At 46.6% G+C, this 27,515-nt stretch overlaps 1 protein-coding gene across 1 annotated transcript in view; it reads right to left on the bottom strand.

The window, feature by feature from the left end:
- The window catches only part of LOC120999185 (peptidase M20 domain-containing protein 2-like), a 132,908-nt gene extending 120,770 nt beyond the window's left edge, over nt 1–12,138 (bottom strand). Inside the window, exons 1-2 of the mRNA XM_040430061.1 lie at nt 12,070–12,138; nt 3,962–4,444 (exon numbers count right to left, since the gene is read on the bottom strand). Coding sequence (XP_040285995.1) covers nt 3,962–4,444; nt 12,070–12,138 — 552 coding nt within the window. The remainder of the gene's footprint in view (nt 1–3,961; nt 4,445–12,069) is intronic.
- Between the last annotated feature and the right edge of the window lie 15,377 nt (nt 12,139–27,515).

Here is a 27,515-nt window from a genome sequence, read left to right as displayed (position 1 = left end):
CACCACCTCCTGCTGTGTACCTTACCACGGCTGCCTCCCCAGGTCCTGGCACGGACGTACTCAGACAAAAGGTGTTTGCTGTAGTGCCGCTGTATCTTCCTTTCCCTGCTCCTTTGCTTGATATATAGAGATATAGTAGAGCTGAGTGTGCTGGTGCAGCTGTCATGTGTATCATATGTAGCAGAGCTGGGTGTGCTGGGGCAGCTATCATCTATAGAGATATAGCAGAGCTGAGTGTGCTGGGACAGCTGTCATATAGAGATATAGCAGTGCTGGGTGTGTTAGGGCAGCTGTCATGTGTATAGATGTACAGCTATAACAGTACAAGTCTCATATATTTTCAGTCTGTAGCAAGGCTGTTTTCGTGGACGTGTGGTTAGATGCTTTGCCTCTGATACAGAAGGTCGTGGGTTCGAATCCCAGCAGAAGCTTTTCTGAAATACACAAGCACTAACTCCATATATGGACATACAGGGCGGGACACAGGAAGAGTCTGCATTGCATCGCTGACATGGAGGTAAGTAGAAGTGTTTATTTTATTTTTTTTAATACCCGACTGTTACTGCCATGGGGGGAGCAGGAGGCACTTGATACTGGCACATGGGGGGAGGGGGGTTGGCACCTGATACTGGCACATGGGGGGGGGGAGATGGCATGGCACTATGATACTGGGACATGGGGGGGAGGCATGTGATACTGGCACTTTTTTGGGGGGGGGATGGAATGGCACTATGATACTGGGACATGGGTGGGAGGCATGTGATACTGGCACTTTTGGGGGGGGAGATGGCATGGCACTATGATACTGGGACATGTGGGGGGAGGAGAGAGGCACTTCATACTGGCACATTGGGGGGTAGATGGCACTATGATACTGGGACATGTGGGGGGGGAGGAGAGAGGCACTTCATACTGGCACATTGGGGGGATGGGAGATGGCACTATGATACTGGGACATGTGGAGGGGAGGAGAGAGGCATTTGATACTGGCACATGATGGGGGGGGCATCTATGGGGACACTTACTGGCACATTATTGGGGGGCATTATGGGGGACACTAGGCCGGCAGCCTATCAGAGGCCGGACACTGAGGGGCATCTACAGGGGCACTATATATGGGGCATTTTATACTGGTACATTATGGGGGGCACTAGCAGGAAGAAGGGGGAAAGGAGCACTATGGGGGAATTCACTGGGGGCACTATATAGGGGTATTTTATACTGGGACATTATGGGGGCACTATGGGGACATTAGCTCAACTGGAGGCATTACAAGGGGGTATTTTTTGCACTGTCACATTAAAAGGAGAATTATTTCTACTAGGGGGGGGGAGGGGGCATTATGGTGGGCTTTATTACTCCCACATGGTATGACCCCCTAGTAGCAGCACCAGCCTCTCCCTGCTCTGCTATCCCTCTGCCCCTTCTCCAAATCCTTATTATGAAATCTTTCTCATTAGGATAAAGCACATCAGCTCCGCCGAGCCCCCGGCCAAAGTGTTGAAGTGGCGTCCGAGATCCCCAAGGGCCAAGCCAAGTAACTTAGTTTTTATGTGAAATATGTTTGTTATACACATATAGCCTACACTGTGCCACACAATATACAGTATACCTCTACACTGTGCCACACAATATACAGTATACCGCTACGCTGTGCCACACAATATACAGTATACCGCTACACTGTGCCACACAATATACAGTATACCTCTACACTGTGCCACACAATATACAGTATACCTCTACACTGTGCCACACAATATACAGTATACCGCTATGCTGTGCCACACAATATACAGTATACCTCTACGCTGTGCCACACAATATACAGTATACCTCTACACTGTGCCGCACAATATACAGTATACCTCTACACTGTGCCACACAATATACAGTATACCTCTACACTGTGCCACACAATATACAGTATACCTCTACACTGTGCCACACAATATACAGTATACCGCTATGCTGTGCCACACAATATACAGTATACCTCTACACTGTGCCACACAATATACAGTATACCTCTACACTGTGCCGCACAATATACAGTATACCTCTACACTGTGCCACACAATATACAGTATACCTCTACACTGTGCCACACAATATACAGTATACCTCTACACTGTGCCACACAATATACAGTATACCGCTACATTGTGCCCCACAATATACAGTATACCTCTACACTGTGCCGCACAATATACAGTATACCTCTACACTGTGCCGCACAATATACAGTATACCTCTACACTGTGCCACACAATATACAGTATACCTCTACACGGTGCCCCACAATATACAGTATACCTCTACACTGTGCCACACAATATACAGTATACCTCTACACTGTGCCCCACAATATACAGTATACCGCTACACTGTGCCACACAATATACAGTATACCTATACACTGTGCCCCACAATGTACAGTATACCGCTACACTGTGCCCCACAATGTACAGTATACCGCTACACTGTGTAGTCTGTTCTATAAGCACCATTGTTTTGTGGTGGCGGACAGAAAATAATCTGGAAGTGCCCCTCCCGAGACCAGGCTCTGACTGCTAGGGGGGGTCTGCTGAGCTAACGGATGCCCCCTATGGCAGTAGCACCACCGTAGCCCCCATATATGGCTAAAAAATTTGCTTCGGGGAGGGGGTGGGGGGGAAGGGGGTGACACCATTTTCTACCACACCGGGTGACACCAGCCCTAGCAACGCCACTGCTTAGCTGCTTTTTTCTTGCCATAATACAAATTCTAACAGTCTATTCAGTACGACTAACAGCTGTGTATCCACCTGACTTCTCCTCAACGCAACGGATGGTCCCAACCCCATTTATAAGGCAAGAAATCCCACTTATTAAACCTGACAGGGCACACCTGTGAAGTGAAAACCATTTCAGGGGACTACCTCTTGAAGCTCATCAAGAGAATGCCAAGAGTGTGCAAAGCAGTAATCAAAGCTAAAGGTGGCTACTTTGAAGAACCTAGAATATCACATATCACATATTTTCAGTTGTTTCACACTTGTTTGTTATGTATATAATTCCACATGTGTTAATTCATAGTTTTGATGCCTTCAGTGTGAATCTACAATTTTCATAGTCATGAAAATAAAGAAAACTCTTTGAATGAGAAGGTGTGTCCAAACTTTTGGTCTGTACTGTGTATATATATATATATATATATATATGATCTTAGATTAATCATTTTTACATTTTTTATCTTTTTTTATATCTTTTTTTAAATATATTTTGCAAGACATATTGACTTATACAGTACAAATAATCATTTTTATCATTATTATGCTTTCAATTATGGATTCCTGTGTGGTTTTGGTTTGTGCTGTGTCCTTAATGTTGGTGTGGACAGCAGCACTTGTGCACGGGTTCCAGTCAGTGTGTCTGTGGCAGGTTAATGTGTTATGGGTTTTTCTTACCTGCCAACTCGATATGCTGTAAGTGTTCCCCTCTCCTTGCAGCCTGGCCTCAGATAGAGACTCCTGTTCCTTCATGACTGGGATCAACAGGTCGTCTCTTCCCTGCTCCTTGGTGAGGGATTACCAGGGCGACTCAGGGTCTCTGTCCTACCATTGGGGTCCGCTCATACGGTGAGGAGTCAGGGGGAGGATTAGGGACGCTGTAGGAGGTGACCTGCTCCCTTATTACTCCTTTTGGCCAGGCTGATCCCCTTTTACCCTTTGACACCGCACAGTGGGGGGTTTCCCCCACTCCCCACCCTGACACTATAGGGCATTTTGAAAATCACTGCAATGCCTTGTAAAGCAATCCTGTAGTTGATTTTATGACTGTCCACACCTTGTTACTGTGACTGCCTCTTCTCATTCTCTCAGAGATTTAGCTGCTCTGACTGAACTTCAGAAAGTATCCACCCTTCACCACCACAACAATTTTTGGGAAATTCACATACATACATACATAGACCCTTTACCTGGACCTGCTGTGGTGGTTGCACACTCTGCAAAGCTCCTCTCAGTCCAAGTGCAGCAGCAGCCCCGACTTCAGCAATCAGGTTGTGCCCACAGGCATGCCCTATCCCAGGCAGAGCATCATACTCGCACAGGAAGCCTACATGCAGACAAGGGCTGTCAGTGGCTTCAGAGGTCCACTGTGCTCGAAAGGCAGTATCCAAATGGTATTGGGCTTGTACCTCCCATGCCCGGCTGGAGAAGAAGCTTGTAAGGAGTTGATGAGCTGTGTGTTCCTTATAAGCCAGCTCTGGGGTCTTCCATATGTCCTGGCTCAGGGCATTTAATTTCTCTGACTCTTGCTCTATCACATCGCATACTTGCTGCTTGCACTGCTTTAGAAGAGCCATCTCAGATCTATCTCTGCCTCTCGTACACTGCTCTCTGTTACAAACGTTAGTTCTGCTGTAAGTTAATGATAAGGACTGCTTAAGGCTGACAGCTTTCTACAGCTACAGTGAGTCATGTTATATAGGGTACAGTTCATACCTAAACTCCACCCACACCACTCTCCCTGCCTACTTGGATCATTCACCCCAAGTAACTGCCCCCAACTCAGCAATGGTCACTAGCCTGGAAAATGCACAGGACCTAAACTGGGGAAATAGGTAGAAAACACAAAACCTAGACTGAACAAAAGAGTAAACTCAAAAAAGGAGAGAGCAAAGCAGAGCCAAAAACATAGCTTGGTTAGATACCAGGAGGTAATGTCAAAAGCAAAGTAAAATACAAAGCAGGGCCATTTCCGGGAAGTCATGTCAAAGATAGAGTCCAAAATCAGAGGCAAAGTCACAATAGGCAGGAGAACCAGGTATAAGGGAAGTAGCACAATCACGCTTGGAAGGCAGGAAGAAGTAACAAGAACGTTATGCTTGGCATTACCTTCCCATGGACCTTTCCCAGAATTACCAAGGAGGGTATTTATCTGTCCCCTCTAGGGATCATCCTTGGATACAGATGCTACCACTGCTATTTTTTATATTTAGTATCTCTAAGTCACTATGTATTTCATCTGTATTATATTTTAATAGTCGTAACAGTTGCACAGATATACTGGATGGAGGGATGAAATTGGATAGTTGACATAGAGACTATTTAGGGTACATGCCCACGTTCAGGATTCATGTGCGGAGAATCCGCATTGAAATCCGCAGGTGTTCGCAAGCAAATCCGTGCGGTCAATCCGCATCTATTGGTGTGGATTTGATGCGGATTTAAGAAACAGTTAAGCGCTATAGCTTATAGTCAGATGATCAAGCAAAAAAGGCAGTGGCTGTATGACTTTTATAACTACGACTCAAATTTGTGTCTAGCAGCTAGTTTATATGCTTTGATGAGTGATGGTGATATTGATGACGGTTTACTGTTGTTGCATGTTGATTTGGACATCCCTGATAATCAGCTGGTGAGTTTTAGCAATATTTCAGCTTTTGAGCAGTACTTAAATGTCAGCATCTGCGTTTTGTACTACAACCATGGTGAGTGGCGTTATTTTCATAGTGGTGATGCTCTTAGTGATCGAATTATATGCATTCTGTATCATAATAACCACTACTACGGTATCAAAAGCATGAAAGGGTTTATTGGGAACGATGCAGTTCTGTGTTCCATCACAAATACAATGATGCCTGTCAATTTTATTGTAAAGCTTGTCAGAGACAGGATTGTAGTTAGAGCGTGGAGACACAACCACGGTGTCCTTGTTGTCGCGTGTTTTGACGCTCAGAAGACTGCTTAGAGCTTCATATTCAGTTAGCCCAAGAGGATCTTGGAGTGTGTAGACTTAAAGGGTTTCTGTCATCAGAAAAATCATTATGTATCTGGCTGACATTAGCGATGTGCTAATGTCAGCAGAACATAACTGTATGATTTTTATCTCCCTGCCTGCCGCCGTTCCCTCAAAATAAAGACTTGTATAATATGCTAATGAGCCTCTAGGTGCTAGTGGGGCGTTTCTGCAGCACCTAGAGCCTTCATCTTCTCACCCTTTGGCAAGCCCATGTCCAGTTGATTGACGTCCTAGTTCTCCTCTGTGCCCGTAAAATCCCACGCCTGCGCTGTCCCGTTTAGTATTCGGCGTAGGCGCAGTGAATGAAGCCGGCAGCAGGAGAGCGTCCTTCACTCACTGCGCCTGCGCTGAATACTAAACGGGGTGGCCCAGGTGCAGGATTTTAAAACATTTTGTGATGGCTGCTGCCGCTTTGTCAGTAATAATAGTGAAAAAGAGCATAGATGTGGTGGTTTGCAATGCAATGTCTGTCATGCCCGTATTGATAGATTTGATGGTCATCTCTGTTACATGCAGCCTTATAACCCAGACTCGGAGTCCAGTCTGTATATTTTCTATGACTTTGAGCGTATGCAGGAGACAGGTACACACATTCCGAATTACATTTATGCCACAACACTGCATGGTCAGCTGTTCTGGGAATTTCAGGGCAAAACATGTGCTAGTGACTTTGTTCGATTTCTCTACTAATGGTACATTTTCAGGCTATACTTTTATAGCACTCAATGCTGGTAGATATGACTCTTACTTTGTTGTTAAGGAATTGATTAATGAAAAACTGCGGGTAAAATTGATTACTCGAGGAGGTCGTGTGTTGTGTGTGTTGGGCATCGACACGGGCACCAACCGTGGGCCAGCCGCATGCGGATCACGATCCCATTCACTTGAATGGGTTCCGCGATCCCTCCATTCCGCAAAAAGATAGAACAAGTTCTATCTTTTTGCGCAACGGAAGCACGGAACAAAACCCCACGGAAGCACTCCGTAGTGCAAACTGTTCTTATTAGGGTGCAAGTGCTGTTTGATACAGGCATTAACAGGGTTCATGACAAGGAAATATTTCTATGTTTTATTTGCCCTTGTGCCATGCATTTATATGTTCTAAAGCATTTTTTGGCTTGTATTAGTGGGGAAAAAAGGGCTTATTAGCCGTTGTGTGGTGAAGTGCGAAAATTACAGGCTTTTTGTCGTGTATTTGTCACGGCCTTTGCTGTGTGCGCCGTGACACTTGTGCCATGCTTGCAGTTGCCGGTGGCAACATGTTGCTGTTATGGCATGTGGTGGCAGTGTCTCGGCTTTGGCTGTGTGCGCCGTGACATGGTTGCCACGCATGCTGTTGCCGGTGGCAATGTGGTGGCTGGTTTGTGCACTTCCCCTTTAAGTTGTAGCCTTCTCCTGTCTGGTGCTGTAAGGGTTAACCCCCTGATTGGGTGTGGTCGCTTTGAGCTATTTAGCTTCTGCTGGAAGCATGTAGCTCAGTGTTCCTCCAGGCTTGGTGTGTGCTGGTGGTTCACTGCTCCTGGCTTTACCATCTGTCCAGTGAGGGCCACCCTTGTGGTCATCAAGGTCTTCCCAGTTTCTGTGTGTTTCCTCCTTTTCTTCCTTCCCCTCCTGATGTGTTGTTTATGGTGTGTGTTTGAGTTGGAGGTTTGCTGTACGTCTTGTTTGTTGTTGCATGTCTGGGATGTTGTTGGTGTTTGTCCCTGCATGTGTGCAAGACGTTTCCCTTTGTGTGTGTTACCTCTGCCAGGGGGCTGGTTTCCCGGAGGGGTGAACCATAACCCTGGTATGCAGCGCTGCTTGGGGCTGCCATGCACTGTGTGAGCATGGGGGGGCTCTGGCAGAGTTGGTATGCTGGATTCCTGTGTGGTAGTTTGTACTGTGACCTGCTGTGTGTTCAGCTCCTGTACTTATGCACGTGTTCCAGTTGTGGAGGCTTCAGCAGGTAAGTGAGTAGTCTTGTTGTTCTTACTGCCGATCCTCTAGCTGTGTATGGGCTTCCCTTTTCCCTTTGTTGCTAGGCCTGTGGAGACTCTGGTTCTTACGTGTTTTGGATGAACCTGGTTCTCTGGTCCTTGTCTCCTAACCTCAGGGAAATTCAGGGATTTTTAGGGTTTTGAGGTTCCAGCGTATGGGCCCTCCTACCTTATGGGTCGGCTCATACAGTTAGGAGAACAGGGCCAGATTTAGGGATGCTTTAGGAGGTGACCTGCTCCCTTATTCCGGCACACTGGCCTAGCAGCTACCCTTTATCTCTTTACATTGTACGGTGGGGGGTTTCCCTCACTCTCCACCGTGACAGTATTAGGCTACATGCACACGAATGTTTGTTTCCGCGTCTGTTCCTTTTTTTTTTCGCAGATGGGATGAGTACCCATTCATTTTTATGGAGCAGTGGAAATGCGGTGTAGTCAACTGTTTGTTTTCCACGTCCGCTGTCCGTGGTTCCCTTCCGTGAAAAAAGTAATACATGTCCTATTGTCCGCAATAAATGGTTTGCGGACCTATTGAAGTCAATGGGTCAGCAAAAAATGCGGATGACCAACAGAAGCATCCGTATGTTGTCCGCATTTCTTTGCGGATGGTTGTTATGAAACCCCACAAGGCCTGTAAACTTGTACAGGAAGTTGAAACTGGATTGGGCCAGACAGTTTGGAGATACTATCCAGCTGGAAGTGTTTGCCAAGTACTGCTTTCAAAATGCCACGCTGGGATGTAGAAAAACTCATACCGCTTGTCCAGGAACGCCCAGAACTCTGGGACACCAGGACCAATGTCTATCATGATAAAACCAAAAAAGATACGTCCTGGGAGAAAGTTGCAAGAATGTTGAAGCCTGGTGAATGGGACCGAGCAGACAGCAGAGGTCGTGCAGTTATGTTTCGTGCAAGCTATGTGGTTTGGTGTCCCTGTCCTTGTGTCCCGCCCCTGTGTTCTCCATAATTATTTAGGAATCACATGAGGTAATATTCTTGTCCCTTTTGTGGATATACTTCTGTTTTTCCCTGTGCATGTTTGTCATTCATTATGTGTCTTCAAATGTTGAAGACAACATGTTAATGCATTCACCTTTGCTCCAGCACACAGTAGTGATTTATACACAGCGTGCACCCTTTTACAGTTTTGTACATATGTGGGCCTGTTAGAATTGATATTGAGACATCTGTCCCCTTTCCAAACATATTATTTTTTAAAGGCCTATTCACAATATTCACCTCCTTCATCCATGTGGTACACATTAGTATCAATTGATCCACATCTGTACCACAATATACTGTCCGACATTGCCCTGTGTGTATTTCATAGGCATTTCATGTTAATGTATGTTTTCAAGGACCTGGCCCAACATGTTTTAAAGGACCATGTTTTGGGTGCTGGGAGTTTGTGCGTGAGTGAGGTGACAGTGTAAGGTTGCATTGCGGCAACCCGCGCGAGTAGGAATGCAATTGCAGTCAGTTTTGAATGTGATTGCGTTCCGATATTCAGGTTTGCACGCGCTTGATAAAAAAAACCGACTGGTACCCAGACCCGAACTTCTTTACAGAAGTTCAGGTTTGGTTAGTTGTAGTGTAGATTGTATTATTTCCCCTTATAACATGGTTATAAGGGAAAATAATAGCATTCTGAATACAGAATGCATAGTAAAATAGGGCTGGAGGGGTTAAAATAAATATATATATATGTATATATATATATATATATATATACACACACACACACACAGTGGGATGCGAAAGTTTGGGCAACCTTGTAATCGTCATGATTTTCCTGTGTAAATCGTTGGTTGTTAGATAAAAATGTCAGTTAATATATCATATAGGAGACACACACAGTGATATTTGAGAAGTGAAATGAAGTTTATTGGATTTACAGAAAGTGTGCTATAATTGTTTAAACAAAATTAGGCAGGTGCATAAATTTGACCACCACAAAAAAGAAATGAAATCAATATTTAGTAGATCCTCCTTTTGCAGAAATTACAGCCTCTAAACGCTTCCTGTAGGTTCCAATGAGAGTCTGGATTTCTGGTTTGAAGGTATTTTGGACCATTCCTCTTTACAAAATATCTTTAGTTCATTCAGGTTTGATGGCTTCCGAGCATGGGACAGCTCTCATTAAGTCACACCCACAGATTTTTTTTATTATATTCAGGTCTGGGGACTGAGATGGCCATTCCAGAACGTTGTACTTGTTCCTCTGCGTAAATGCCTTAGTGGATTTTGAGCGTTGTTTAGGGTCGTTGTCTTGTTGAAAGATCCAGCCCCGGCGCAGCTTCAGCTTTTGTCACTGAATCCTGGACATTGGTCTCCAGAATCTGCTGATACTGAGTGGAATCCATGCGTCCTCAACTTTGACAAGATTCCCAGTCCCTGCACTGACCACACAGCCCCACAGCATGATGGAACCACCACCCCATATTTTACTGTAGGTAGCAGGTGTTTTTCTTGGAATGCTGTGCTCTTTTTCCCCATGCATAACGCCCCTTGTTATGGCCAAATAACTCAATTTTAGTTTCATCAGTCCACAGCACCTTATTCCAAAATGAGCTGGCTTGTCCAAATGTGCTTTAGCCCACCTCAAGCGGCACTTTTTGTGCTGTGGGCGGAGAAGAAGGCTTCCTCTACATCACTCTCGCATACAGCATCTCCTTGTGTAAAGTGCGCCGCGAATGGTTGAACGATGCACCGTGACTCCATCTGCAGCAAGATGATGTTGTAGGTTCTTTGGTGCTGGTCTGTGGGTTGACTCTGACTGTTCTCACCATTCGTTCGCTTCTGTCTATCCGAGATTTTTCTTGGTCTGCCACTTCGAGCCTTAACTTGAACTGAGCCCTGTGGTCTTCCATTTCCTCAATATGTTCCTAACTGTGGAAACAGACAGCTGAAATCTCTGAGACAGCTTTCTGTATCCTTCCCCTAAACCATTGATGGTGAACAATCTTTGTCTTCAGGTCATTTGAGAGTTGTTTTGAGACCCCCCATGTTGCTACTCTTCAGAGAAAATAAAAGAGAGGGAAACTTACAATTGACCCCCTTAAATACTCTTTCTCATAATAGGATTCACCCTGTGTATGTAGGTCAGGGGTCAACTGAGCTTACCAAGCCAATTTGAGTTCCAATAATTAGTTCCTAAAGGTTTTGGCATCAATAAAATGACAACAGTGCCCAAATTTATGCACCTGCCTAATTTTGTTTAAACAACAATTATAGCACACTTTCTGTAAATCCAATAACTTCATTTCACTTCTCAATATCACTGTGTGTGTCTCCTATATGATATATTTAACTGACATTTATTATCGTAACAACCAACGATTTATACAGGAAAATCATGACTATATATAAATATTATATATATAATCTCCCCTTAATCCACTTGTTCGCGCAGCCCGCATCTCTTCTGTCTTCATCTGTGAGCAATAGGACCTTTGATGACGTCACTGCGTTCATGGTCCATCACATGATCCATCACCATGGTGATGGATCATGTGATGAGCATAGTGACGTCATCAAAGGTCCTATTGCTCACAGATAAAGACAGAAGAGATGTCGGCTGCGCGAACAAGTGGATTAAGGTGAGTTAAATTATTTTTTTAACCCCTCCAGCCCTATTTTACTATGCATTCTGTAGAGACCAGTTCCGGCATGAACTGACTGAGAAGGGCCGCAGTGGTGAAGAGGGGGTCACGTAAAAGTCCCTATTTGTATACAGAACAATTGAGGTTCCTTAGACCAGTGATGGATTTAAGGCCATAAGTTTTGATCATCAATCCTAAAGCATGTTTGAAACCAGGGCCCGGGCCGACAACTGAGGCTCGGGAGGCCCAGCCACAGGGGTTGCAGGGCCAAGTCAGGGCGGCAGGCAGGGCCTACTGACCACGTCGCTGCTGCTGCTGCCGCGCCTGCAATGTAACTTTACAGAGTTACATTACCCTATTCGTGAGATTTCCCTACCTAGTACTCCTAACTCACTGCCGGTCGCACTGCTAATGACGTAAGGTGGCGATCCTGAGTTTTGGACGATCTGCCGCATGCATCAAAAACGGGACAGTTTATTAGAAAATCTCAGCGGAGTTCAAGCTGCACACCCCGGGACACTGCGCATGCGCCGGAGAGCCCTCAGTAGGAAATATTACGGCCCAGTGTAGGCATGCGCGGCTAACTCCCAGCTGCGGCATTGCGCAGTGTCCGGGTGTGAAGATGAACTCCGATGAGATTTTCCATAAATCTGTCCGATTGCACACATGCGCCAGATTGTCATAACTCAGGAACGCCTCCTTACGTCATTAGCAGTGCGCCGGAAGTTTGGAGGTAGGGAAATCTCACGAAGGGCGTGGGCGCACTTGGGCATGGCTCAGACCTCTGTTGGTTGTGGGACCTTGACCCAGTCCCTGTTTGAAACTATTGGTTATTGGCCACTATTTGGTCGAATTCAGGAATGGGCAACCCATCGGACCTCCCGATGTAGCTAAACTACACAACTCCCCGCATGCCTGGTCGGGCTACAGCTATCAGTCTACAGGAGGGCATTGATGGGAGATGTAGTTTTACTACAGCTGGAGGAAAGCAGGTTGAGCCTCCCCTAGTCTATGTAAAGGACCTTTTCATCTGGATGTGGTATGAATTCTATGATGGCTGTGGCTACCCCATCTGATCATGTATTTTATATAAAGAGGATTGTGTAGAGTACGGGAACTGTAATAACCGCTCACTACCAAAAGGTCCACTTGGGTGCTGACCGTCCCTCTTTAGTTATGGAGAAGTTGGTATATGTCAGTTTTATAAAATTCATGTAATGCAATGCTATGTGTTTCCCTGTTACTATGGACACTTGCATGTACAGGCCTGCTAGGGGTGTCATTCCAGCTTCTAGTCATTAGAGGGAGCTAGGGAGCCCTAGTTTATATATGGCCCCAGTCAGGGAAGTAGAAGGCAGACGGAGTCTACTGTCTGTAATCTACAGTTGGAGATTAGACAATGTCAGAGACAAGTCCAGGCCAGAAGCCTGCTGTCCAGGAGAAGATTCCCTCCTGAATTCCCATATGCAGAAACAGGAATATCTTAGCTAAGAGCCTGAGGAAGAAGCAGAGAGAGACAGAGGCAAACTGCAGAGAAGCAAGAGGTACTAAAAAGAACAGAGGAGGTACTTTCTAAAGCTATAGCCAAGGATATAAAGCCAGAACTAGGTTATTGGGCCTTGGTGAAGAATTGCTATATTCCAGGATCAAGACAGAAATAGAGTGCAAGCTCCTGTACTGCAAGTCCTGTGTTTAACACTCTGTAATCACCTTGCTAAATCTGTAATTGCCTGCATCAACCGTATTGCAAAATCGACTGTATGCCAAGGAACTGCGATTCCAATATTGTCTCTGCATGAAAACTACTAAAGTTGGAGTTCTGTTTTAATACCACGTGTTCTTCAATTTATTCCTGCTATCCGCAAACGGCGTGCCACCGTTTAATTGGCACTGGCGTCACGAACAATTTCTATCATCACCTGCCTATGCAGAGAGTCAGCCGTCTCAGGTTAGTGTCATTGCACTACTACACCCAGAAACTCTATTACACACAACTTGAGTACGCTGCAGATGCACAGTGTGGTTTAGTGCTCATTGTACTTGATGGTTGCCAGGTAATTTTCATGTTGGCTTGCAAGTCGCCTACGCCAAAAAACACTAAATAGCGGTTTATCAAAGTATATGTCAAGCAATCTTTTTGGCCCTATCCCTTTTATATATACAGACTGCCCGGATTTCCACATTTGGTTAGCTCAGGAATGTTATAACATTTCTTAAACTCTGACAGCTCTAAAGACCCATGAACTGACATAATGTTCTTTGGCTATTTGAACAATATTCCAAGCAACAGTACGGCAATTTGTGTTTTATGTCATGTGGTAACAAATTTTTCCTGGCAAACATTTGTAATCCTAATTGATTCTGGGCAGGCTCACCTTAGATGGGGGACATGCAGCACTATTGCCAAAATGCATTTTATTTGTAATGCTAGTTGTGGCTAATGTCCTATATATATATTTTTTTTTTCAGATTTTTTTGCTACAGTACAGTGGACAGCTTGGATGATCCCAAGCAGGAGGACTCGAAGGCGTCCGATCTTGGAGGTGGGGAAACTCCTGCTGTATTCTTGCCAGCATCCAGTCCCAACCCAACTCCGGCTGATGAACCACAACCGCAGACAAGTCAAATGTCACGGCCTGCACAAGTGAGCCCTGCACCAGTCCAAAGACCCAGGCGAAGGAGGGTTTGCAGTCATCCTTGTTCTGGGCTAGCTAGTCGGGAACTAATAGATTACCAATTTGTGGACTACCTAGCCCGGAAGAGGGATGATGTTCAGGATGAGATCATGATAAGGGGGATGGCGCAGTTTTCTGCAGCATGTACCACCTGAACGCCAAAGTTGTTGCACGTCCTCCATAGCTAGCATCCTCGAAATTTATGCCTCCCCATACAAAGGGGACATGCATTCCTTAATTGATACCCTGCCACGCCAGGTTATTTTGGCCCCCAGTCAAATCCACCTTGCCAGCCACCAGTCAGAGGGCCTTCAGTACCACCACAACGTTTTCCCATGCCTCAAAACTAGGGTTGAGCGAACCCGAACTGTAAACTTTAGGATTTTTGGACCCGAACTTTTCAGTAAAAGTTCGGGTTTGGTGTTCGGGGATTTAATGGTGCTTTTTGAAAGACTGCAGGGCAGCAGATGAACAAGCGTTTAACTTGTGTGCCTTTAGAAGCCATCACAGTGATTGGCCAGTGCAGCATGTGACCCAGCCTCTATTTAAGCTGGAGTCATGTAGTGCTGCACGTCACTCTGCTCTGATTAGTGTAGGGATAGGATTTGTAGTGTCCCACTGCGTAGAGGTGGGCACTACTAAGGGTTATGTTGCTCCCACCTCCTGTGGGAGAATGGTATTTTGTATTGCATTGTAATGCCATGTTAATTCCTGTGTACCAGGCCTGTTAGGGGTGTAGTTTCTCCTTCCAAGCTGTAGAGGGAGCTAGGGAACCCCCTAGTATATATAGTTAGGCCCAGACAGGAAGGTGTTAGTGCAGTATATTCCAGGAGGTTAGTGAGTACAGTCTAGCCTGCCTGAGGGTTCCGGAGCAAAAGAAGCTCAGAAGTTGCACCAGGAGAAGAGTCTGCCTCCTGAGAAACAAAGTTCCCATAAAAGTACAGTGCAGAGCCAAACTTGTTCCAGCCAAACAGAGCTGAAGGGCAGAAGGATATATTCACAGCAAGGAGTCATATACGAGAGGAAGTTTTTCCCTAACCAAGGATAAAGCCAGCAATAGGGCATACGGGCCTTGGGAGAAAGACAGACAGGGATTCTGAGGAAAAGTGCAGCCTGATCTGTAAATGTTTAACCCTCTGAGTATCTTGCAAGAACATTGTGCATGTCATTTGATGTAAAGCCTGCCTGTCACCATCTTATACATGTGGAACTGACCAAAGACTGTAAATAGTTAACCTGTTCAGTAAAAGGAAGTTTTGGTTCACTGCAACGTGTGTTCCTCACTTATTACTGCAAGAAAATCGATGTGCCACCGGCACTGCGTCACAAACTTTAAGGGATCTTGCCACAGGCACACTAAACCTACAACACCTAGGGCACCTCATCTACCACCTGACCTGGTTCCTATACACAGAGTGCCCCAGAGGATCCATGTGCCAACCTCTCCATCACTGCTGTACGCCTGCCCAGGGTATATAAAAACTGAGTACCAAGAGCAACCCTCGTTCTACCTATTAACCGTGACCTCACATTCGCTCACCCTGCAGGGCTGCGTACTGCATATTCTGCTGCTGTGAGGGAGAGAATAGGAGAGAATCTTTAATCTGAAGTGCTTGTTAACTCAGCGATCTACCTAGATTATGTTTTGTGGGTGCAGTGCACAATCTTTTTACCCTTGCCCTGAGCCCAGTGACACAGAAAAATAACTTTTATCCGTCAGTTAGGTGGGTTGGGACGGCCATTTTATGCAAGTTCTGTGCACATATGCAATTTTGACAGTCAAATAGAAGCTTGAAGTCAGGGGCGTCATTAGGTCAAAACATTCGGGGCTTGAGCCCCGGATGTTTTGACCAGCGCCCCGAATGTTATGCTGGCAGCAGTGGCGTAACTACCAGGGAAGCGTATGCTTCGGGGCCCGGGCTGACAAGGGGCCCGGCAGCCTGACACCAAGTGTGTAGTGTCCCACTAGGTAGGGGTGGGCACTACACAAGGGTCAATTGGGTCACGTGTTACTCCTACGGGACAGTAATATATATTTAACTATGTATTTAATGTATTTTTCTATGTGCTTTTGTATGCAATGTTTCCCCTGTGTCATGCATAGCAGGCCTATGAGGGTGTAGTTAGGCATCCTAGACACTAGAGGGAGATAGGGAGCCCCTAGTATAAATGTTCAGGCCCAGACAGGGAGGAGTTAGTCTGTAGTCAGGAGTCTGTGGACACAGAAGTGAGAAGGCATCTTAGCCAGAGATATGCTGAGGGCCTCCTCCTGACATGCAGCTAGATAGTCCTGGCTGCTAGTTGCCACCAGGAGGCTAGTGAAGAACCCTAGCCTGACTGTTGATAAAGTGAGCCTCAGTTAGCTCAGAAAATTACCCCAAGAGAAGAGATGTACCTCCTGGGTGAAACCTGCAGCTTCCCTCACAAAAGGAACAATACAACCAGCTCAGATAAGTAACCTAATGGCCAGAAGTACTATAAGATAAACGCAAGAGTCAATACGGGAGGAAGATTTATTTACCAAGGATTAAAGCCAGAATTTAGGTATCCGGGCCTTGGGATCCAGCCAACTAGAATAGCTGAAGGGGATAGTGCAGCATAGTTCTGCTAAGCATTAATTGTATACCCTCCAAGTATCTTGCAAGATTATACCTGCCATACTAAGAAGTAAACCTGCTTGTGAATTATATGATTCAAGGGACTGCATCATAATCAACTGTCTGTATAAAGTTGGACTGTTCAAAGTAAAGCAATGTTTGGTTCACTATACCACCTGTGTACCTCACTTATTTGCTCCTACAAATCGGTGTGCCACCATTACAGGCACTGGCGTCACGATCCTTAAAGGGACCTTGCCTCAGGCACTCAAAATACCTGCAACATCCAGGGCACCTCATACACCATCAGGTCTGGTCCCTACATCTAGAGTGTGCCCCCAGAGGAATTTGTGTCTACCTCTCCTTCACTGTCGCATGCCTGCCCAGGGTTCTCCTCTAAAAGTGAGTAACCCATCGATTTCCCATAACCGTGATATCGCAATTACCCTGCAGGTCTGGCGTGCTGCAAGTGTCTTGATTATCTAATACAGTTTTTCATGCCAGCGCATTCATTTCCACACAATCTCCTGCACAGCCCGGAGCCTGACTCCGTCCACTCATGTGACTGATCATGTGCCCCCTGACATCATGAAAGGTCTATTTGCCCACTAGGAACTATCATCTCCCGATCTAGGACATGTGAATGGAACATTTCTAGCATTGATGTAGATACGGGGGACAGCGCTCCTTGTATTTAGGACTGTCCCAGTATAAAGTAGTAGGGAAAAAGTAACCATAAACCACTGGTCTCTATATGCACATTGATAGACCAAAGGCTTTGGTGATACTTTATCTGAGGTGCATGTTTTGGCTGTATTCTGCCCTCTGCCCTGTACTGTACCCCCTATGCTGCACTCAGGGCCCGGTGCAAGGACTTTTGCCAACACAAGCGAAGCTACATTTTGGCGCCGCCCCCCCCCCCCCCCCCCCCCTCGCAGCTCACCTGGCCCCACCTAGGTTTTAGAGGAGGATAATAAGAAAAAATATTTTCCATTACACCTCAGGTCAGATTCAGCAATCAGACCCCCAATGTTAATCAGACCTCAGATCAGACCCCATGTCAGACATCACCCCCCATCCATTAGCCCCCCATGTCAGCCATCATGCCCCCATGTCAGCCATTAGCCCCCCATGTCAGCCATCAGCGCCCCATGTCACATTTGTCCCCCTCCATGTCACATCAGCCCTCCATGTCACATTTCTCCCCCTCCTTTTTATATAATCCCCTCTGTCATATCACCCCCATGTCACATTTCTCCCCAATGTCACATTACAACCCCTCCACAACTCACAAGTAAGTGATTTTAAAAAAAAGAAGGTTAATTTTTACGCCCTCCTTGAGGGTGCACCCTAAGGCAGCCGCTTGGTCTGCCTTATGGTAGCACCGGCCCTGGCTGCACTGTGTGCCTCCTGCCCTGTACTGTACCCCCATGCTGCACTGTGTATACCCCCTATGCTGTATTCTGCCCGCTGCACTGTGTGGGCTCCTGACCTGTACTGTGCCCCTTATGTAGTGTCCCACTAGGTAGGGGTGGGCACTACACAAGGGTCACGTGTTACTCCTACTCCTAAGGAACAGTGATGTTATATTTAACCATGCATATTACTGTATTTTCTGTTTGCTTTGTATGCAATGTTTCTCCTGTGTCATGCATAGCAGGCCTATAAGGGTGTAGTTAGGCATCCTAGACACTAGAGGGAGATAGAGAGCCCCTAGTATAAATGTTCAGGCCCAGACAGGGAGGGGTCAGAAGTCTGTAGTCAGGAGTCTGTGGATACAGAAGTGAGAGGGCATCTTAGCCAGAGATATGCTGACGGCCTCCTCCTGACATGCAGCTAGATAGTCCAGGCTGCTAGTTGCTACCAGGAGGCTAGTGAAGAACTCTAGCCTGCCCGTTGATAAAGTGAGCCACAGTTAGCTCAGAAGACTACCCCAAGAGAAGAGATGTACCTCTTGGGAGAAACCTGCAGCCACCTACATACCAAGCAAGGACAATACAACCAGCTCAGATAAGTAAGCTGATGGGCAGAGGTACTATAAAATAGAAGCAAGGGTCAATACGGGAGGAAGATTATTTTACCAAGGATTAAAGCCAGCATTTAGGCATCCGGGCCTTGGGATACAGCCAGCCAGAATAGCTGTGGAGATAGTGCAGCCTGGACTGTGAAGCATTAATTGTATACCCTCCAAGTATCTTGCAAGATTATACCTGCCATTATTGAAAGTAAGCCTGCTTGTGGAATATATGATAAAAGGGACTGCATCATTACCAACTGTATGTACAAAGTTTGGACTGTTTTAAGTAAAGCAACGTTTGGTTCATCATACCATCTGTGTACCTCCATTACTGCTCCTATAAATCGGTGTGCCACCGTTACAGGCACTGGCGTCACGATCCTTTAAAGGGACCTTGCCCCAGGCACTCAAAATACCTGTAACATCCAGGGCACCTCATTCACCATCAGGCCTGGTCCCTACATACAGAGTGTGCCCCAGAGGAACTTGTGTCTACCTCTCCTTCACTGCCTCATGCCTGCCCAGGGTTCTCCAATACAGTGAGTAACCCTCGATTGCCCATAACCGTGACCTCACTTCGCAATACCCTGCACGTCTGGCGTGCTGCATAAATTGGCGTCACGAACAGGATACGATCATTCCGCGCCATTGTGAATTACAAAACTGTGTGCCATTTTATGCCTATAAAGTGACTAAGCCCGACTTGTTTATTTGAAATTGCTGGGCAAAAGGACTGTAAAAATTTGCACGGACTGTTTGCCGTTTATTTAAGCCACCGCTTGCTGTCAGTGAATAGACAGCGTTTTGCTCAAAGATGGCGGCTTAACCTGACTGGATTATTGCTGTGTCATCCTCATGCTTTGCTGGCGGGAAAAATTGGCGACTTCTGCTGAAAAGTGCGGGAAAGGCTGTATGTCCGCGCCACCGCCCTGTCTACAAATTAGCATGTCTGCTATAATGGACTCCGCCTCCCCTATGCTAGAGTACCTGGGGGGCGGCCTCCCGGAGCAATGGGAGGATCTGACTACAATTATTGGTGCCGCCCTGTCGCTCTCCAAAGACGGATCGAGCATGCTGGAAAGAAAAGACTACTCCGATTTAATTGCTTTACCTGTCGGGAAAAATTTGGACGCAACGCCGGAACCTGCGGCGGTCGTGCCAGAGCGTCCAGATCCCTTACCTGCACCTGTGCGAGTGCGAAGGATCCCTGCAGTGACGCAACGTCTGAAAGCTTGGAAGACCAGATCGTGCGGCTGGAGCTTCAACTTCGTGGCCTGCGCCAGTTTGTCACCTCCCGAGTGGCGCCTCAGTCACCTGAAAAGGACGTAACCAAGGACTCAGACGCCTCTGAGCTAGAGGTGAGAGTGCCTGCCCCTGTCCGGCGGCCAACAATTGTAAATGCTGCTGCTGTTGCAGCATCGGTGAGACTTACCTACGCCAGGAGTTACCGCGTACAGTCTGCGACACCGGAACCCACAGAGCCTCCTGCTATGGTTACACCTAGGCCAATGCAACAGCCTACCATTATTATGCCTGGACCGATGCAGTCCCCAACTGTGATTACCCCTAGGCCTATGGGGCCCATACCAATTAGGGGTCCTTTCATGTTGCAGTTGCCTCCTAATACAGTTTTGTGGGCCCATCCGTCTGTTGAATCCCAATACAGGCCCAGTTTGGAAATGGAGCCAGGGAGCACCACTGTTATACCAAGTGGATTTGACATGCCCCTGTGAGTAGGCCTGCTAGGCCGTTGATTTGATTCTTTTTGCCAAGGGACCCTATAAGTGGATTAACCCTTTCAGGACAGGAGTCCTTTGTTTTGGCCCTATGTTGCTGCTGCCAGTAACCCACGGCTCAGTGGTGGTGGTAGGCCACTGAAAATACCAAATGCATCAAGGCCATATTGTTTACAGATTTCCTGCCTGCTTCTACAATACTTCACCAGGTTGTGCCTATTTTTATGTTGCACCTTTAACCCTTTAACCCCCCTTTTCAGGTTGACTAAGGGATATTGCAGCACTTATTTTTATATGCCATTTTGAATAATGTGGATTACTTTTATGTGCTGTGACTTTTATTATGCAACTTAAATTCCAAGGAAATGCGCCCAGGGATAGACTCTAATGTACATGAGCCTCTGAGATCTTGCTATTTTAAGGAAAATGTACCCAGAGATGGACTCCAGTGTATGTGAGCCTCTGAGATTCTGCTCTGCTGCACTGCTTGGTTTGTAGGGTAACCATATTTATCACTTGCACTAACTCATTTACAAGAAGGAAACCTGGGTACGGACTCCATTTTGATTCTTTGAACCTCCAAGAATTTATACTTGTTTTATATTTTTCTATGGACTACTACTGTTTTATTATGGACAATTGCGTTTCTACTTTTATTATGGACTATCCTGGTATTACTGATACGCTGCACCAGGTCAGCGCCCCCTGTTCCCTTATATTATCCTGAGAGAAGAGAACAACGCCCCTTTTTCACCAGAGTTGCTCCTTAGCCAGTGGAACTGCCTGATATGCATATGTATTTTGCAAATGTAGATGTATATTCCTGCTTTGCATTCTTTTTCTATTTCAGGTGCAGTATCCAGCTGGGCAGGGCCTCTCCATGTTGCGCCGAGGACGGGCAACGTTGTAGCATGGGGGGTATGTAGTGTCCCACTAGGTAGGGGTGGGCACTACACAAGGGTCACGTGTTACTCCTACTCATAAGGAACAGTGATGTTATATTTAACCATGCATATTACTGTATATTCTGTGTGCTTTTGTACGCAATGTTTCCCCTGTGTCATGCATAGCAGGCCTATAAGGGTGTAGTTAGGCATCCTAGACACTAGAGGGAGATAGAGAGCCCCTAGTATAAATGTTCAGGCCCAGACAGGGAGGGGTCAGAAGTCTGTAGTCAGGAAGTCTGTGGATACAGAAGTGAGAGGGCATCTTAGCCAGAGATATGCTGACGGCCTCCTCCTGACATGCAGCTAGATAGTCCAGTCTGCTAGTTGCTACCAGGAGGCTAGTGAAGAAACTCTAGCCTGCCTGTTGATAAAGTGAGCCACAGTTACCTCAGAGGATTACCCCAAGAGAAGAGATGTACCTCCTGGGAGAAACCTGCAGCCACCTACATACCAAGCAAGGACAATACAACCAGCTCAGATAAGTAAGCTGATGGGCAGAGGTACTATAAAATAGAAGCAAGGGTCAATACGGGAGGAAGATTATTTTACCAAGGATTAAAGCCAGCATTTAGGCATCCGGGCCTTGGGATACAGCCAGCCAGAATAGCTGTGGAGATAGTGCAGCCAGGGCTGTGAAGCATTAATTGTATACCCTCCAAGTATCTTGCAAGATTATACCTGCCATTATTGAAAGTAAGCCTGCTTGTGGAATATATGATAAAGGGGGACTGCATCATTACCAACTGTATGTACAAAGTTTGGACTGTTTTAAGTAAAGCAACGTTTGGTTCATCATACCATTTGTGTACCTCAATTACTACTCCTATAAATCGGTGTGCCACCGTTACAGGCACTGGCGTCACGATCCTTAAAGGGACCTTGCCCCAGGCACTCCAAAATACCTGTAACATCCAGGGCACCTCATCCACCATCAGGCCTGGTCCCTACATACAGAGTGTGCCCCAGAGGAACTTGTGTCTACCTCTCCTTCACTGCTGCATGCCTGCCCAGGGTTCTCCAATACAGTGAGTAACCCTCGATTGCCCATAACCGTGACCTCACTTCGCAATACCCTGCAGGTCTGGCGTGCTGCACTTATGCTGCACTGTGTGCCCCCTGCCTTGGTACTGTCCCCCCTGCCCTTTAGTGTGCCCCCTATGCTGCACTGTGCGTCCCCCCCCCCACTTGCCCTGTACTGTACCCCTATACTATACTGTGCCCTGTACATTGCAGCCTCTCTTCTGTCTCTAGTACTTGCCACTTGGCACTATCATGGCACACTAAGGCCGGTTTCACATCACGTTTTGCCATTCATCTAATGCAAGGAGTAGGCAACCTACGGCACTCCAGCTGTTGTGAAACTACAACTCCCCAGCATGCATTATTGCTATGCTCTTCTCATAACTCCCATAGAAATTAATAGAACATGCTGGGAATTGTGATGTTTCACAACAGCTGGAGTGCCGAAGGTTGCTGACCCCTGGTAATGTATGCATAAAATGTATATGTTAACAGGTGACTCAAACTGACACCATAAAAAAAAAACGATCCGTTAATGTATACGTTTTTTTTTTTTAACAGACTTTTGCAGGATACAAAAGCGTAGTGTGCTGCACTTTTGTATCCCATTTTCCAATGTAAACATAAAACGGGTGGCAACAATGTGATGTGAACTCTCCCTTACATATGCCAGGATAGTCATGGAGGGGGGGGGGGGGGCGGGGCCCCCCCATACAAAAATTTTCTGTGGGGCCCAGTCAGTTCTAGCTATGCCCCTGGCTGGCTGGGCTGGCCGCTCTGACTCTCCTGCGCTGCGCAGCCCCACCATCCTAATCCGTATCCTGCAGTAACTGAACTTTAAAACAGCGCTCATGATCTCATTACTATCTTACACTCCGAAACATGCAGTGTGGGCGGCGCTCGCTCACTGATGTCACGCGCCTGCTCATCCCATTAGGCGGCGCAGGCGCGTGATGTCAGTGAGTGAGCGCCGCCCGCTCTGCCTGTTACTGGAGCTGAGTGTGTAAGTCAAGATACTAATGAGATGAGCACTGATTTCAAGTTCAGTTACTGCAGGATACGGATTACTGAGATGATGATCTGTGAGGTTGCCCAGACGGCTAGGCCCTTCACAGTAGTTATTAACCCCTTTCAGCAGTCCTCCATTCACTGAAGGGGGGACTGCTGAAAGGGTTAATAACTACTGTGAAGGGGGAGACTGCTGAAAGGGGTTAATAACTACTGTGAAGGCCCATGGGGGTGCGGCTTCATGGGGTGCAGGTGTGGTTTCACGGGGACGTGATACAATGGGCTTGTGTCCTGGATGTTTTCAGACCCTAGCAACGCCCCTGCTTGAAATACTGCAATTATATTCTGTGTTTAAAAAAAATCACCCATTTTTGGAAAGACCCTAACATCTGTGGCCTTTGCAGCAGGGGCGTTGTTAGGTCAAAACATTCGGGGCTGGAGCCCCGGATGTTTTGACCAGTGCCCTGAATGCAGGGCCGGCAGGAGCCCGCGGTGCCGCCTCCTAGCTAATTTATTCACTTGCCTCTGTGTAATCTCGCACAGGCGCACTGGCAGAGGCATCGTCGAGCAAAGTGCGCATGCACCGTCTTCCAGCTCACCTCGTTCAACAATGCCTCTGCCCAGTGCGCCTGTGCGAGATTACACAGAGGCAAGTGACATGAATAAATTAGCTAGGAGGCTGCGCTGGGCAGGGAGGGGATCTGCAGATGTCACTTATGGGGGGGATCTGCGGATGGCACTGTTATAGATGGTCTGTGGGGTTGCCCAGACGGCTAGGCCCTTCACTGTAGTTATTAACTACATTCAGCAGTCCCCCATTCACTGAAGGGGGGACTGCTGAAAGGGGTTAATAACTACTGTGAAGCCCCCCCCCCCCGGTGGTGATGAGGGCATGGCTTCATGGGATGGGGAGTGGCTTCACTGGGGCTTATCAGACCTCTTCAGACCTCCCCAGATCTCTTCACTGTATTTGCAGCTACCACTTCTGCAGGAAGGCTATTCCATGCATCCACTACTCTCTCAGTAAAGTAATACTTCCTGATATTACTTTTAAACCTTTTGCCCCTCTAATTTAAAACTATGTCCTCTTGTAGCAGTTTTTATTCTTTTAAATATTCTCTCCTCTTTTACCTTGTTGATTCCCTTTATGTATTTAAAAGTTTCTATCATATCCCCTCATATCTATCATCAGGGCCGGATTAAGAGCATCATGGGCCTGGTGCTGAGGATTTTGCTGGGCCTTTTTATGGAACTGCACTCAGTGTCTTACATATATATTTTATCGATACCATTAAAGTATTTTGTTCCTGCAACTACCCCTTCATTTGGCGTCTATCTTGGCAACATGGAGGGGGACCACGGGAGGGGGACCGCTTTGTTTTCCTGACACTATAGTGATCGTTTAACATGACTATGAAGATTACTGTTTTCTAGCTGCTGTGGGACTGTGGACTAGCAGCTAGAAACAGTAATTTTCATAGAGCTGTGTTATGATTTATGGACACAGCACTCAGCATGCTTAGCCAGTCAGATAGAAGGCTGGCTAAGCATGCTGAGAGCTGTGTCTAAATAACATAACACATTAAAGGGATTCTGTCACCAGGTTTCACCCCTGTCAGCTAAAAATATGCTGATGTTCAGGGCGTCTTCACGATTCCTAATGTGGGCTTATAAATGTCATCTGTGGGCTTATTTAGCTAAAAAACAGCTTTTACTAACCTGTCAGTCAAACAAATAAGGTGCCAAGGGGATGTTAATGAATGCAAGGTGTCGGCCGCACCCGCCGCCGTTCGTAGCCCAGCGCCGCCTTTCCGGACTTCTGCGCCGCCCTCCTAATCCTCTGTGCCGCCTCTCGCTCTCTCTCCCTCCCTCCCCCCTCCTCCTTCTGTAAGATCTCGCGCATACAGGGGTTGATCGAAGTGCCGGCGCATGCGCACTTCGCTGTAAGAAGCCAAATGGAGAAGTCTGCACGGCCCGCATCAGGCAGAGGCCCTGTACGCAAGCGCGAGATCTTACAAGCAGAAGGAGGGGGGAGGGAGGAGAGCGAGAGGCGCACAGAGGATTAGGAGGCGGTGCAGAAGTCCGGAAAGCGGCGCTGGGCACGAACGGCGGTGGGTGCGGCGGGCATCTTGCACCCATTAACATCCCCTTGGGCACCTTATTTGTTTTGACTGACAGGTTAGTAATAGCTGTTTTTTAGCTAAATAAGCCCACAGATGACATTTATAAGCCCACATTAGGAATCATGAAGACGCCCTGAACATCAGCATATGTTTAGCTGACAGGGGTCAAACCTGGTGACAGAATCCCTTTAAAGAAATACTGTTTCTAGCTGCTGTGGACTGTGGACTAGCAGCTAGAAACAGTAATTTCTTTAATGTGTTATGTTATTTAGACTGAGCTCTCAGCATGCTTAGCCAGTCAGTCATTTTCATAGTGCTGTTATGATTTATGGACACCGCTCTCAGCATGCTTAGCCAGCCTTCTATCTGGCTGTGCTTCTTGAGAGTCATAGTCCACAGGCTCAGAAACAGCCAGATAGAAGGCTGGCTAAGCATACTGAGAGCTGTGTCCATAAATCATAACAGCACTATGATTGCCCTCCCTTCCAACTGGATGAGTTTATCTGATACGTGCCCTGCTCCAGAAGCTCCTGCTGTCTCACGGGCTCGTGTGGCTGAGCGCTGTGGGCCGTGTGCTGGTCGAAACTGCTGAGCAGGTTGTACACAGCGCAGCGTGCAGGAGGGATAACGCGGGCGCACTGAGGTCATATCCGGTGGGCCGGCATTACAGGAACCGCACCAGCTGCTCTGACGTCTGCCGCCGGATATCCTGTGACGTATATCGGCGGCAGGACGTCAGAGTAGCTGGTGCTGTTCCTGTAATGCCGCGGCCCACCGGATATGACCTCAGTAGTGATGGGAAGTTCGGATCTTTCAGATGAATCGGATTCATGAATCGGATCTTCGGTTCACTTGCTGAGTCACTGACTGCTGAGCTGACTCGCAAGTGAACCGAAGACTCTAGGTGCCGGTGCGCATGCGCAGATGCTATCCATTCGATTCACTTGCTGACTCAGTCGGCTCTTCAGCTCTCTAATGAGTGAGTCCGGATCAGGAAGAGTGATTGATTATAGTGATAGTGAAGGGAAGCTGAGGCTGACGCTGGACAGGAAGACTCAGGAGCTGTCACTGTGCTGTGCATTGTTGTCTGTTGTGCATTGTTACCCACAGTGACAACAGTCTGACACTGACAGTAGTACAACGAACCAAGTGAAGTGAAATGTGAAATGCACGCACAGGGAAAACTATGTGCTGAACTGATAACAGTATTACAGTAACCACAGTCACTGACTGATAATAAAATAGTCCCCACTTAACGGAATCCATAAAGGAGATGTGAACCCACCCTTAGTTATATAGCTACTGAATGAGATGCCTTTAACATATATATCTCCTGAGAAGCCAATTTGATCCTAAAGGGTTAATTCAACCTGTAATCTAAACTCTGTCATCTGTCACTTCTCTTATCTCTCTGCTCCTGTCAAAGGCGTACAAAGAAATCACTGGGCCCCATAGCAAGAATCTAAATTGGGCCCCCATTCCCCTTTTATAGCCCCTCCTACTACCCATTCCAGGCCTCTCTTTGTTCCATGAACTATGTTCGCTGCTGTTTTATAATTTATGCCATCAGGGCCGGATTGGGATTACAAAATTGGCCTGGCACACAAACGAGGTATAATAGATACAGTGTGTACAGATGTATAGTGTATACAGCAGTGTACTGATATGTGAGGAACGTGGTATAATATATGCAGTGTGTTCAGGTATATAGTGTATATATAGCAGAGTACTGATATATGAGGTATAAATTACAGCTTGTACCTCACATATCAATCCAATACTGTATATACAATATACCTGTACACACCATCTATTATACCCTCGTACCTAACATATCAGTACACTGCTGTATATACAATATATCTATACACACTGCATATATTATACCTTGTACCTCACATATCAGTACACTGCAATATATATTATATATCTGTACATATTGCATCTATAATACTGTTTAATATATGGAGTGTGTGTGTGTGTGTGTGTATATATATATATATATATATATATATATATATATATAG

This window comes from Bufo bufo, chromosome 4 (assembly GCF_905171765.1).
Source record: "Bufo bufo chromosome 4, aBufBuf1.1, whole genome shotgun sequence".
Taxonomy (NCBI): domain Eukaryota; kingdom Metazoa; phylum Chordata; class Amphibia; order Anura; family Bufonidae; genus Bufo; species Bufo bufo.
Note: the sequence above shows the minus strand (reverse complement) of the source record. Positions and strands in the feature narration are given on the sequence as shown.